Source organism: Rhinolophus sinicus, linkage group LG18 (genome assembly GCF_036562045.2).
Source record: "Rhinolophus sinicus isolate RSC01 linkage group LG18, ASM3656204v1, whole genome shotgun sequence".
NCBI classification, from domain to species: Eukaryota; Metazoa; Chordata; class Mammalia; order Chiroptera; family Rhinolophidae; genus Rhinolophus; species Rhinolophus sinicus.
Window position 1 is genome coordinate 17,975,710 of NC_133767.1, and position 14,195 is coordinate 17,989,904.

Here is a 14,195-nt window from a genome sequence, read left to right on the forward strand (position 1 = left end):
TTCTCAAATGGGTTCGCAACCTCGCAGTTGGCCAACAGATGGGCAGGTACTTGAGAGATAGTATCGGGAATACCACCAGCCTCGTGAAAAACGTAGCAGCTCTTGTAAGTGGATTGCATGGGAGTCCAGAGGCCCAGGATGCACTGCCAACTTGCTGAAAGTACACGACAAACGGCTTCAGCTGTCTGGGTAAACTGTAAAACAAAGGGGAACTGGGCCGAGCCGGCAGCCGCAATGCAGCCGGTGGCAGCTTCTGCGGTGGAGGGTACCGACGGTCTGCCGCGGGACGAGCACGATGTCTCCGGCAGGACTACAACTCCCAGCCCGCCTTGCGCACGGACAGCGCCCTACGCTAGCACGCGAACTCTCCGCTCTCCCAACCTCCAGTTACTGTTTCTCGCGAGAGAACGGGCCGCGCCGGCGGTAGCGATAGTGAGCCGTGGTGGTGGTGGCGGTGGAGGTGGCGGCCGAGAAGGCGGCGGCCATTTTGGTGAGGCCTCGGAAGCGGCGGCGGCGGTTCGCTGGTACTAGCGTCTCTCATTTTTCCCACCCACCGCCCGTACCTCTGTGGCATGAGAAGAGGTAGTGGAAGCAAGGCGGTGGCAATAACCGCGGGCCCCAGGGGAATTTAAAGGCCGCGAAGGCGGCGGCCAAGAGGGGGCCCTCCCCCTCCTCGGCGGGAGGGGGGTGGTGCGCACGCCCCCGAGGACGCAGGTAAGGAGAGGGAGACAAGATGGCGGACGCTCCACAGTTCCCCCTCCCCTGACGGGTGATTGCGCGCGCATCTTTCCGCCACCACCTCTCCTCCCACCTTCCCGGGGTGCTGCGCGCGCACCTTCGGCCGGGGCCCCGGGGCCGGTGCGCGAGGCTGTCGGCGCGCGCTCATAGAGACAGACTGAGGGGGGCCAGGCCGGCCGGCACTGGGCCTGGGCGCGTCTCCTCTCCCCTCCCGCACGTCTGCGCACGCGTGCCTGAGCGAGCGAGCCAGCCCTGAGAGGACGGACCCAGGTGCGCTCCTGCCCGCCCACCAACCCCAGCCCCCCTCTCAGGGGCGCGCGGGAAGAGGAAGGGGGGCGTGGGATGAGGAGTCGGGGCGCGCGCCCACCATATCCAGTCAGGGACCAGGACCTGGCGGCTCGAAGCCTTCCGTAGCTCAGCCTTTCGCGGTCTGGTGGTGGTGGTGGTGGTGGCGGGGCTCCCTGACAGGCAGGGCTGAGGGGCAGCCCGGCCCCGCGACCCTCGTGTGCGTGGGTTTGGGTTCTGGCGGGAGCCCCCGGGCGATGCGCGCAGCCGGCTCACTCCGCCTCCAGCCGCGCACGCGCGGGCCCCTCCCCCAGCCTGTCGCGCACGTTGGGTAGGGTGGGAGCCTCGGAGGGGGCGGGGCCACGTTAGGGCTAGTGGCGACTGGGGGCAGAGGTCAGGGGTCACGCTGGGTCAGTCGGTCGGGGTGGGGGTCGGGAGCGGGTAATGACGCTTGGGGTTGAGTTCAGGCTTCTTGGGCTCTAGTTCGCTTGGGTCCGGTCGTGGAGGAGGGAGTGGATCCAAGGCAGCACCGTGGTCAGGGAATTTCCTTCAACAGTGGGGAAACACTTCCGGGCCTTGTGTGGGTCCCCTGCCTGTTTCCGGGCCCTAGTCCTTCGCTGGGCGGCCTTCCTCGCATCTTACTGCTCCTCTCATGTTTCCTGTTGTAGTTCTTGTGTTTGGGGACGTGTCTCCTGGCGCAGGTGTGGGAGTCACAGGGCCCTGCCCTGAGGAAGGGTGTCTTCTCCTGTGGCTGTGTGCTGCCCTCCCTGCCGAGGAGAGCCGGCTGCCGGGCAGCCAGCACCGATCTGAACTTCTGGATGTGACATATTTCATTTTTCCTTTATTTGCCCTCCATGCAGTTGTTGGGAGCTTTTTACGTGCAGGCTTTTTTAAACTTTTTTTTTGCTTCACTTCCCTGCTCTTCCCACCAGGCAGAATCCTCTGTCCCTAGGGAATTCTGCTTTCACAAAACATGATTTGCTTTCAGTTTTCTGAAATGTAAGCTTTCCCTACTACTGTAACTTTTTTCAGCCTTTGAACTGATGGGGGTGTATTTACAGGCCTCCTACTAGTTGGGAAAAGAAGGCTGTGATGGATGCTGGTAAAGGTGGATGGACCCCTCACTGCTGTTTTCCTCCCTTTCCGTTTGTTTCAGTTGCGATTACCCTCAGAACGGCGGCACCGTGGAAGTACAGACTTTCACAGGGGGTGTGGTCTCAGCTCACACAGGTGAGGGTTCAGGGACCGTTTTGTGTACTGATGCTAATAAGGAGAGAAATTATAGATTAATACGTCTGGGTTGATGATAGCATTGCAGTACTAAGACTGGGGCTATCACCCTGGTTGTGCCAAGCAGAACAGCATGGCCTCTGTGTCTTTGCCATCAGTACCCAGGTTTAAGTCTGTCTCCTACCACTTCCTTCCTGTGTGACCTTAGACAAGTCATTTGGTCATTTGCTTTCTTTATGTCCCGATTTCCTAACTTGTCAAATAGAGAAACTATGAGGATGTGAGCTTCATTTAAGTCAGGCGTCTTTTCTGTATAGCTCCATCTTCCTCTGTATATAGAAGGAACTAAGGTTATGGCGTGGAAAGTATCTGGCTCATAAGGTAGATGTGAGGATTACAGAACACATAAAGTAAATACTAAGTGTCTGACACACTTGGTAGTCAAGCCATGTAGGCTCTAATCACTCTGTTCATTCATCTTTATTTTTAAATGTTATTTCTACTTATTTAAAATACTTTAAATTTTTAAAACCCCATTTCTACTTTTTTTTTTTTTTACCCTACTTTAGGTGCTCCAGAGGCCGGTGGACCTGAGCGGAGGCTGGGACGCCCTAGTGGGCCCCGGGCCCTGGAAGGCGGGTCCCGGTGGCCGGTGGCCCAGAATGAGGCCAGCTCCCAGCATGCCCTGCAGCCGGACGCCAGCCCCTCGGCCAGCAGCAGTGGTGACAACGACCCAGTCATTCTTAAGGCACCCAAAGAGGAGCCTGGGAGTGGGACCATGCAGAGCAGCCCCTCCCCTGCTCACCCTCAGCTCCCAATCCTGCAGACACAGGTTTGAAAGGGGGAAGATTCCTACTCTATTACTGCCTTCTGGGCTGCTGGCTCAGGCAAAAGAAACGTGGCAGATCCTAGCCATGTTTCCGTGATCCTGGGTACCTGGGAACTGAGTTTGGGGAATCTCTGGTGTTCAGGTGGGCTTTAAGCCTGTTGGGTACTCACTGTATTGGACATTAGTGGAACGTTGACCTCTGCGAGTGTGGAAACTTCTCGTTACCTGAAAAAGGTTGAATTAGACCAGGTTGGGACAACATGCTTGTAAGATTGTGCTTTGAGAATAGCTCAGTTTCTTTTGGAACTGGAACAAGTTAAGTGTTATGGGTGGTGTGTAGTAGTCCTTCTTTTCTTATCCCAAGGAAGTGTGGGGGATAGGAGAAAAAAATCATGGCTTTTGACCCCAGACAGAGCTAGGTTTGTGTACAGTACTGGCTTTTGTAAAATAAATCTTTATATTTTATTTACAGTTGACCAGTCTCAGTGTTGCTTCTGGTTGTAGGACTTCTGTTCCACGAGACTTCGGGTATTTCTCAATGATGGTTGTTCTGTAGTTTAGTTGTAATGTTGATGTCCTGGGAGGAGGCGAGCACAGCATTTACCTGCTCTGACATCTTGACTGGAAGCTACAGTGGGCTTTTGATGGTTATGGGTTTGATATTTATAATTTTCCTGAGCAGCTGGGAAATTTTTTGACATACAGTCTTTGGTCACTTACTGAGTAGGATTTTGAGTGGCACACTGTGAAGCTTGTGTGCTGGAGTGAATTTCATGAGTTTTTTCACTATCCACATGTAACTTGGACTTTGTTCTCCATTTCTTCCTGATTGTGCAGGATCTTGTAAAGTAATAGGTGGTCTTTGAGAAGAGTGACCAGCCCTCCCTCCCCTTCCCCTCAGAACTCCCCAGTAAAGGAAACCACCCAAACTGGTAATGACTATAGAGAGGTTTAGGTGGTCTTGCTTTTTGTTTTTTGTTTTGTTTTTTGATGCCTTTTGAATTTGGTGGTAGCTCAAATTGACTTGCAGAGGTGAATTTCCATACTTGCTGTGAAAAAGGGAAAAATAGGGATTTGTTTCTGTGAGTGAAATCATTGAAGTTCTAGAAGTTTCATTAACGTTTGAAATCACATGCTATCGTAGTATTCTTGGATCTCAGGCTGTAAGTCCTCTTGCATGCCAAGCATCTACTATAAACTTGGTTCTGCCTTCTTGAGCACCTTATTGAAACTCTACCCCAGAGTTTGTGTTTACAGAAATGAGGTTGATACCTTACTCCAGATGTTTTCCTGTGAAGATAGAATGAAGTCACATATTTTAAACTCCTAGTACAGTGCATTTATTTTGCCTTTCATTTTCCCCTTTTCTAGATGGTGTCGGACGGCATGACAGGCAGCCATCCTGTGTCCCCTGCCTCATCCAGTTCCCCAGCCTCTAGTGGGGCAGGTGGCATCTCTCCCCAGCATATAGCTCAAGATTCCTCTCTGGATGGACCTCCGGGGCCCCCAGATGGTGCCACAGCGCCCCTGGAGGGGCTCAGCTTACCCCAGGCTGCTGACCTGGCTAACAGGGGCCCAAAGTGGGAGAAGAGCCATGCTGAGATTGCAGAGCAGGCCAAGCATGTACGTATTGGGAAGGCTCGTGAGGCGTCTTGGGAGGCTTCCCTGAGTTCCTATGTCCCATGGGTATTTCACATCTCTTTCTTCCTCATGAATTCAGAGTGTAGTTTCTGCCTTAACTACCATGATCTTGAGCAAGTCGCGGATCTCTGAGTCTCGTCATCTTTTCTGTAAGACAGGGATGGTGTACTAGTCTATAGGCGTAGGAGGTCTGAGTTAGAGACATGAAAGTGCTTTGTCAACTGTGAGGCTCTTAAGATTTACTATTGCCTGAAACTAAGCTGCTGCTTATTTCTATCCTGTAGCCTCTGTTAACGTACCCGTTAGTGTGGCTCCTAGGCCTGCAGCATCAGCATTACCTGGAAAGTTGTGAGAAATGCAAATTCTTGGTACCCCTCTTCCATCTACCCACTGCAAACTACGGGGTGGCTGGGGCCCAGCCACCTGTCGTAACAAGCGCTTCAGATTCTGCTACACGCTCAGATTGGAAAGCTGTTGGTCTGGTGCTCGTGTTTTTCCTGATGTTTCCTTCACCATCAGGCCGTTTAGTTGCCTGATTGATCTCTGGCTCTTACTTCCTCTGATTCAGTTTTTTTCGGGAGAGGACAAGAATAATGAAGGCAATTGTCCTAAGTTTTTAAGTTACCTCTGTTCAAAAAAAGTTTTTAAACGTTTTCATTTTTTTCTCTTAGGCAATATAATCAGTATAGAAACCATGTTAACCTTTTTATTATAATTTTTCAGTATTTTCATAAAATGCATTTTTATAAAAGCGGTATTTTAAACACAGGATTGTGTAAATTGGGTTTGATAGCATGTTTCTAAGCATGAATGTTCTCGTACATAAGTAGAATTCTGCAGCACTGAAGAACCCTTGGCTCGAGAGTCAGTAAAGAAACATGCGCTCCTGCTTCTCTCGGCGGTTCCGTTGGGATGTTTTCCTAAGTCTCGCCTATATTCATGGGGAGTGGAGATTGTGTGAAATAATGGAAAGAGCATGAAATGTGTTTGGAATCATTAGACCTATTTTTAATTCTCAGCTGTTTATACTTCCTGGCTGTGTAGTCTCTGTGATCTTTTTTTTTTTTTTTTTTTTTAAGAGTTTTATTGGGGAAGGGGAACAGGACTTTATTGGGGAACAGTGTGTACTTCCAGGCCTTTTTTTTCCCAAGTCAAGTTGTTGTCCTTTCAATCTTAGTTGTGGAGGGTGCCGTTCAGCTTCAAGTTGTTGTCGCTTCAGTCTTAGTTGTGGAGGGCGCAGCTCAGCTCCAGGTCGAGTTGCCGTTTTCTAGTTGCAGGGGGCACAGCCCACCATCCCTTGCGGGAGTCGAACCAGCAACCTTGTGGTTGAGAGCCCACTGGCCCATGTGGGAATCGAACTGGCAGCCTTCGGAGTTAGGAGCATGGAGCTCTTAACTACCTGAGCCACCGGGCCGGCCCGATCTTTTTTTTTTTTTTATGTCACCTGAAGAGAGTATAATACCTACTTGTAGACTTAGTATGTGGACTTGAGACGAGTATAACACACTCAGTCCAGGCAGTGCCTGTACACAATCAGTGCTCTGGAATTCAGCCATGGTCAGGAGGTGGAGTTCGTGTTCAGTAACTTGATTGATGTAGTTCTCCTTAAATAGGAGGCTGAGATTGAGACTCGGATTGCTGAGCTGCGAAAGGAGGGCTTCTGGTCACTGAAGAGGCTGCCCAAAGTGCCCGAGCCTCCCCGCCCCAAAGGCCACTGGGACTATCTGTGTGAGGAGATGCAGTGGCTCTCTGCCGACTTTGCTCAGGAGCGCCGCTGGAAACGTGGCGTGGCCCGTAAGGTATGTCTTCAACCGGGCCTACCTTTCTTTTTCAGGTTTGCTTTTCCTTGACGGGTGGGTTGGTTGGAGGGAAACCAAGCTAGACAGTGTAGGATATGTATTAATGCCCGCATTCTCAAGGGGTGATCTCTGACCTGCCAAGTTTCTTGGCCCTGATGGTTTTCTATGCTTCTGACTTGGGGCGCAGGCAGGGCCTGGCCTCGGGCGTCCTCATGCTGGCTTCGCATCCCACAGGTGGTTCGCATGGTGATCCGGCACCACGAGGAGCAGCGGCAGAAAGAGGAACGGGCCCGGAGGGAGGAGCAGGCCAAGCTGCGTCGAATCGCCTCCACCATGGCCAAGGACGTCCGGCAGTTCTGGAGCAACGTGGAGAAGGTGGGCCGCATGGCCTGGGACAGGGAGCTGGATGCCTTGGGTTTGGTTGGTGGGTAGCGTGGTAGCCGGAATGATCAAAGCTTTGTGAGAGAACAAATAGTTTTGTTTCAAGCAACTTTAATGGTGTTTCTGTTATGCATTGGCCTTTTCTTGCATCAAGTGCTATAGAAAAGAAAACAATACTGGCCCTGCCTTTGGGGATTGTTAATAGGATGTCCTGACTCCTCTGTGCCGTCCATCATTTGCAGGGCATTCACCATGCTTTTTCTGAAAGCTTTCTGTGCCAGTTACCCGCTTAAATACCATCCATGTTCTTACTGATTAAATTGTTCACACGTATTACATTGGAATTTTTTCTCAAGCACTACCGTGTTTCCCCGAGAATAAGACCTAGCCGGACAATTAGCTCTGATGTGTCTTTTGGAGCAAAAATTAATATAAGACCCGGTCTTATTTTAATATAATATTAGATGTAATATAATACCCAGTCTTATTTTACTATAATTTAACACTAGGTCTTATATTAATTTTTGCTCCAAAACACACATTAGAGCTGATTGTCTGGCTAGGACTTATTTTCGGGGAAACACCGTACCTGGCATCTGTATGTATTTTCAGTCTTCAGTGTGTCCTGCCAGGTTCTTTTCCTCCCCTTTCCGTTTCAAACTCTACCCTCCATTAACATGTGGCTTCTGCTTCTGGGGATGCTTCTGCTCCTCGTTTCCACGTAGGGAATGCCTCCTTGGGCTTTGCAATTTAGCTCCAGGTACATTTGCAAATCTTTTTCTGTTGCCTGAAGCTAAGCTGGCTCTTCCCTCCACCGCCTCAGGAGCTCCATTCAGGTCATTTAGTTCTTCCTTCTGAACAGAGATCATCTGGGTGACCCATCCCTTTTGTGCTTGTGGCAGGTGGTGCAATTCAAGCAACAGTCACGGCTGGAGGAAAAGCGCAAGAAGGCTCTGGACCTCCACCTGGACTTCATCGTGGGGCAGACGGAGAAGTACTCGGACCTTCTGTCTCAGAGTCTCAACCAGCCGCCAGCCTCCAGCAAAGCTGGCTCCTCCCCCTGCCTGGGCTCTTCCTCGGCTGCCTCGAGTCCTCCACCCCCGGTTTCCCACTTGGACGACGAAGGTGTGTGTCCCCTTTGGCTCTGGTACTCTTCCTCATGTGCCCCTTTCTGGAGCTGAAAACCCCCCCTGTGGCTTGCAGGGCCCGTGGACTTTGTGACCTTGTTCTCCTGCTCTAGATGGGGACTTCCAACCCCAGGAGGAGGAGGAAGAGGATGATGAGGAGACGATTGAGGTGGAGGAACAACAGGAAGGCAACGACGCAGAGACCCAGAGGCGTGAGATCGAGCTCCTTAGACGTGAGGGGGAGCTGCCGCTGGAAGAGTTGCTTCGGTCCCTTCCCCCTCAGCTGCTAGGAGGGTCTTGCAGCCCCTCGAGAGCCCCGTCATCTCGTGATGGCGACACCCGAGAGGGACCTGAAGCAGGGGGTGAGGAGGAGCCGTCTCAGGTGCTGAAGGTAAGGGCAGGAGAGGTGTGGGGCGCGCACACGGGGGCAGGGGGAGAGCAGTCCAGACAGCTCTGCTCTGAGGGGGTGGTTTCCGGAGTCGTCCCTGGTTAAGGGCGTTTGGGGATGGATGGGGAAGAATCTGGGTTTGGGCAAGTTGCAATCTGAGATGGGGAGTTTCTGATGCTGTAGTGGAAGAGTGTACCGTACTGTATTCTGTAAGCGGTTGGCTGACCTTGAAACACACGCTTCTCCTGGCCCAGCCACACTAAGGAAAGGGCCCTGACACGCCCTGACTGGTTTCCAGGTGTGGAACTGAGAAGGTAACCTTGAAGTCTCTTCTGGACCTGAGCTCTGTTTCTCCGTGCGTCTGAGTGCAGGGTGGGGTGGGGCCCGCACTCTGGCTAGCACTTTCACAGGTCCTCCCCCAGGCCGTGCGTGGGGCCAGGATTTGGTAGCTGGTGCTGAAAGAAAACCCTTGATTGCATTCTTGCCCTGGGCCTGTGCCAGTGGCAGCTTTCACTCAATGGGACAGAGACTCTTCTGTGGCATGGTAGTCAGCATTGGGCCTCTCCTGGGGCTCTCACCTTCTGTCTTCTCCCTCTCATTCTTGGCCGCACAGGTAAAGCCCCCGTCCTCCTCTGTTACACAGCGAAACAAGCAGCCTTGGCATCCCGATGAGGACGATGAGGAATTTACTGCCAACGAGGATGAAGGTCAGGCCTGTTCTCTTTGTCCTTGAGTAGTTTGGACCTAATGCTTCCTGCTTTCTCACCTCGTCCACGTGGGCCGTGCCTGTGCCTCTGTCTCTGTTGATCGTGCTCCGTTCTCTTTCCCAGCCGAGGATGAAGAGGACACCATAGCAGCTGAGGAGCAGTTGGAAGGGGACGTGGATCATGCCACAGAGCTGAGCGAGCTGGCTCGAGAAGGTGACATTCTCTAGACAGTTTACTGAGCGTGCACTTCGTGTCTCCTGCAGAGGGCTAGGGCCAGAGCGATGCATGAGACCCTTATCCCCTCTGCAGGAACTCCGGGTCTCATGACACAGGTTTATAGACAAATAGATGTAACTAGCATGGGATGAGCGGTGATGGTGGAATTCCGATCAAAGGGATGTGCGAGCTCGCGGAGGGGAGCGGAGGAGGATGTTGGTTGTGTCTGACCTGAACCTTAAAGGAGGTTCATCAGGTGGAGGTTGTCCTTCCAGCCGAGGCAGCTCCATCCATGGTTCTAGGTCTTTGGTACTGAAAGTGAGCTTTTCTGGCTGCCCCTGGACCTGAGCTGAGCTGTGTGCAGAGACCCGAGTCAGATGGCCTGGCAGCGCTCGGGCCGCTTTGACCTTCCCGTCAGCAGCCGCACGCTCACTGCCGTTTGTCCTCCAGGGGAGCTGTCTATGGAGGAGCTGCTGCGGCAGTATGCAGGAGCCTACGCATCCGATGCCTCTGCCCCGGGCTCTGCCAACAGTGAGGAGGAGGAGGAGGAGGAAGAGGAAGAGGAGCTGGAAGCCACCAGCTCGGACAGTGAAGCGGAGGGGGCCGCAGAGGAGGAGAGCAGCAGCCAGGCAGGTGAGTGTGGTCCCGGGCGAGGTGGGCAGCACCCTCCAGGGAGGGGAGGAGAGTGGCGTGCCGAGCCCAGGCCTCCGTCTTGTGCTGTAGACTCTGCCGCCGAGCAGAGCCAGGATGAGGATGGGGAGCATTCCGAGGAGGAAGAGACCAGCGGGAGTTCAGAATCCGAGGAGTCCGAGTCTGACGAGTCCGAGGAGGCCCCGCCACAGAGCCAAGCAGATGAGGATGAGGACGAGGACGATGACTTCGGAGTGGAATACTTGCTCGCCCGGGACGAGGAGCAGAGCGAGGCTGATGGGGGCAGCGGGCCTCCCACCCCAGGGCCTGCCACCACGCTGGGCCCGAAGAAAGAAATCACCGACATTGCTGCTGCCGCCGAAAGCCTCCAGCCCAAAGGTTACACGTTGGCCACCACCCAGGTATTCCCGGCCCCCGCAGCTGCTTTCCCAGACCTTGACTGTCCTGGTCCTCAGTGACAGGTGCTTCAGTGCCACCGTGACACCTCGTCCTCCCTGTCAGGTGAAGACACCCATCCCCCTGCTGTTGCGGGGCCAGCTGCGGGAGTACCAGCACATTGGGCTGGACTGGCTGGTTACCATGTACGAGAAGAAGCTCAACGGCATCCTGGCTGACGAAATGGGGCTCGGCAAGACCATCCAGACCATCTCCCTGCTGGCCCACTTGGCTTGTGAGAAAGGTGACTGGGCAGGGCCCCTCCCCTGGGGTCTCCTCGGCCAACTCCCTGGGCAGCTTGTCCAATGGGGACTCCAGCTGTGGGATGGCGGTTGCCACCCTTCTGTTGGTATCTAAGGAGCTTCGTGGGCTCTGGTCAGGACCTATAGGGAGATGCCAGTGTCAGTGCTGCGATTCTCAGGACAGACTGGGCAGCGCTGGGCCCGGGGAGCCAGAACCCCCAAGTGTGCTTCCTTACTGTTTTCTTACCATCTCTTTTTGCCTTTAGAGTCCTTTGCGTAAAATCTTATTTTTAAAAATTGAGGTATAATCGACATATACTGGTTTCAGGTGTACAACATAACGATTCAGTATTTGTGTACATTGAGACATAAATCTAGTTAACGTCCATCAGGTAGTTACCAGATTTTGTTTTGTAATGAGAACTTGTAAGATCTACTGTCTTAGCAACTTTCAAATATGCAGTGCAGTATTGTTAACTATAGTTACCGTGCCACACATCTCTCATTCTTTTGCTAAACAGGTAACTGGGGCCCCCATTTGATCATTGTCCCCACCAGTGTGATGTTGAACTGGGAGATGGAGCTGAAGCGGTGGTGCCCCAGCTTTAAAATCCTCACCTACTATGGAGCCCAGAAGGAGAGGAAGCTCAAGCGGCAGGTTCGCTGCTCCACGCAGACACCCCTCCACCCCAGTCAGTGCCTCCTTCCCTCTCCTCCCCTCCCCTCGGATGAGCGTGGCAAGCCCCCCTTCCCATTCTGCTGCTTCTGGGACTTCTTTCAGCTCAGCCTGTTTTCTGTCCCTTGAGGACCTTCTCTTGACCCTTTCCTTCCTTTCCCCGCCCCCGACCTGCTGTTCTCCTGGTTCCACAGGGCTGGACCAAGCCCAATGCCTTCCACGTGTGCATCACGTCGTACAAGCTGGTGCTGCAGGACCACCAGGCGTTCCGCCGCAAGAACTGGCGCTACCTCATCCTGGATGAGGCTCAGAACATCAAGAACTTTAAGTCGCAGCGCTGGCAGTCACTGCTCAACTTCAACAGGTGGGCGCGGGACGGCACTGGCGGGAGGGCTGCTGGGCCCAAGCGGGGGTGCTCGCAAGGCTGAGAACTTGCTGACACTCTCCCTCTCCCCCCGTCTCTCTGCAGCCAGAGACGCCTGCTCCTGACAGGGACGCCCTTGCAGAACAGCCTCATGGAACTGTGGTCCTTGATGCACTTTTTGATGCCCCATGTCTTCCAGTCTCATCGCGAGTTCAAAGAATGGTTCTCTAACCCCCTAACCGGCATGATTGAGGGCAGCCAAGAGTACAATGAAGGTCTCGTCAAGCGCCTCCACAAGGTAGGGCCTCTAGCCTTTTGTCAGGGGCGTTGGGAACGGTGAGGAACCAAGGTCAGCCCCCAGAAAACCCATGGGGAGGGAAGGTAGAGCGAGCGAGTGAGCGAGGCAGAGTTCACCCAGCTGTCAGACTGCACTGCTTGAGCGACTAACGCGTGGCGGATGAGTGACCTCATCTCCATCGTCATCCTGCTTCTTTTCTTATAACGCTGACATTTCTGTCCTGTGCTCTGAATAGAACAGTACTGCTGATGGGTGCTGCTTGGATTTCTCGTCACCTGGCTTTCCTCAACTTCATATTTTTGTTGTGTTTTCCCTCCTTCCCTCCCACATCTCTCCCTCTCGCCCCCCTCCCCCCACATCTCCCTCCCCCCCTTTTTCCTCTTTCTCCCTCCCCTTCCTTTCTCTTCTCTCTCCTACCTGCGTTTCTCTTGTCTTTTCTGGTCCCTCCTTTGTCTAGCTTTTAAATAACATCTCTCAGCATTCTGATTTTTACTTTTTTGTCTCACAATTTATCTTACAGGCATACTCATTCAGTAGGCTTTAAAGACCCCAGTTTGTGGTTTTAATCCTTTAACTCTAGACCAGTCCACCTGTATTTAAGTTTGACTTGATGTCTTTAATCCAAAGTACCTCTTGAACTCAGTCTGTTCTAACTCAAACATGTCAGGCCGTATAGCCTATTATTTCTGTTCTGCTTTGGTCAATCACACCGTCATTTTGGTAAATCAAACTAGAAACCAAGAAGTCTTCCTAGCTGGACCTCTTCCTTCATCTCTCTCCCTTCCCGTCTTCTGTGTTACCTGATGACTCTGTCCTGTCACGTTTTACCTCCTGAGATGGCAGATTTGCCTTGTTTCCGATGCTGCTGTCACTGCCACAGCTTTCGTTCTCAGCCTCTCCCCTGGATTTACTTTCATAATCTTGTCAGTTTACATTTACTCCTTGAAATGGAATTGGAGTCATCCCTCCTGTATAATTAGTCGCACTGCCCTCAGTGCTTTCTTTATCACTTCTTACGTTGTCGTCTTGATTGTGTCTCCTTCAGCAGACAGATTCCTTGAGAGGAGGCTTGCAGCTGACTCCTCTGTGTGCTTGGTTCCTCGCATGCTGGTTGCTCCATGAGTGTTTGTTTACTGATGGGCCAGGCCAGCACCCAGCTGATCATCAAGCCAAGACCCAGCTAGACAGGCTCAGCGGGGGCTCAGTGCCTGCCGTTCCCATCAGCCTCCCGCTTCCTTGCGTTTAGGTTTTGCGGCCTTTTCTGCTCCGCCGAGTGAAGGTGGACGTTGAGAAGCAGATGCCTAAGAAGTATGAGCATGTCATCCGCTGCCGGCTGTCCAAGCGCCAGCGCTGTCTCTATGACGACTTCATGGCACAGACCACGTAAGGGAGGGCAGAGAGGGGCCTGGCTCCAGGGCAGAGCAGAGGTTGGGGTTGGGATGTGCCACTTACCTGTGTTCTCTCCCAGAACCAAGGAGACACTGGCCACCGGCCACTTCATGAGTGTCATCAACATTCTGATGCAGCTGCGCAAGGTGTGCAACCATCCCAACCTGTTTGACCCTCGACCTGTCACCTCCCCGTTCATCACCCCCGGCATCTGCCTCAGCACCGCTTCCCTGGTGCTCGGGGCCACTGACGTCCATCCCCTCCAGGTGAGTGGCTGCCCTCAAGGCCGTGGCCTCCCCACCCCGGCACTTCTCTCTAAGCTGGAGGCCGGCCTTCTACATCCTAACTTCTCTAGCATCTCGGCACTGGTCCCCTAGTTCCATTGTTTTCTAGCCATGTGACGGGCAAGTGTGTTTGTGAGAGTCGGGCTAATACTTTTGGAAGTGCCTGGGACGTTAGTAATATTAACTGTTACTTTGTTTTCCTGCCTCTTCCCTGTTTTGGCCACTTCCCCCCCCCCCCCCCCGAATGTCTGTTTGTATTGTGGTGAAGGGCACATAACAAATGTTACTGTTCTGACCATTTTAAGTGTATGGTTTAGGGACATGAAGGATGTTCGCATTATTAGCCTCCATCCAGCTGCAGAACTTTTCTCATCTTTCCAAACGGAAACTACCTATTAAATAATCACTCCCCGGTCTCCCTCTTCCCCCAGCCCTTGGCAGCCACCATTCTGCTTTCTGTCTCTATACCTTTGAGTACTCTAGGTGCTTCCCATAAGTGGGATCACACAGTATTT

The 14,195-nt window shown here is 52.9% G+C and overlaps 1 protein-coding gene and 1 non-coding gene across 10 annotated transcripts in view; both read left to right on the forward strand.

Annotated features, from left to right (window-relative positions):
* The first annotated feature begins 370 nt into the window (after positions 1–370).
* SRCAP (Snf2 related CREBBP activator protein) overlaps positions 371–14,195 on the forward strand; it is a 35,837-nt gene continuing 22,012 nt past the window's right edge. For 3 of the 9 annotated variants that reach the window (XM_019717230.2, XM_074322999.1, XM_074322998.1), the window contains exons 1-18: positions 371–714; positions 2,180–2,253; positions 2,823–3,085; positions 4,454–4,705; positions 6,337–6,522; positions 6,757–6,897; positions 7,806–8,028; positions 8,144–8,421; positions 9,032–9,125; positions 9,249–9,338; positions 9,792–9,974; positions 10,065–10,393; positions 10,494–10,671; positions 11,191–11,327; positions 11,540–11,709; positions 11,815–12,007; positions 13,254–13,390; positions 13,476–13,662. In XM_019717230.2, the coding sequence (XP_019572789.2) occupies positions 3,032–3,085; positions 4,454–4,705; positions 6,337–6,522; positions 6,757–6,897; positions 7,806–8,028; positions 8,144–8,421; positions 9,032–9,125; positions 9,249–9,338; positions 9,792–9,974; positions 10,065–10,393; positions 10,494–10,671; positions 11,191–11,327; positions 11,540–11,709; positions 11,815–12,007; positions 13,254–13,390; positions 13,476–13,662 (2,832 nt within the window). In that variant the 5' untranslated portion in view covers positions 371–714; positions 2,180–2,253; positions 2,823–3,031. The other 6 variants (XM_074323000.1, XM_019717228.2, XM_074323001.1 and 3 more) reach the window with 6 other exon arrangements.
* LOC141569531 (small nucleolar RNA SNORA30/SNORA37 family) lies at positions 8,814–8,946 on the forward strand. The gene has a single exon (XR_012493256.1). It is a non-coding gene; the product is annotated as a small nucleolar RNA SNORA30/SNORA37 family (small nucleolar RNA).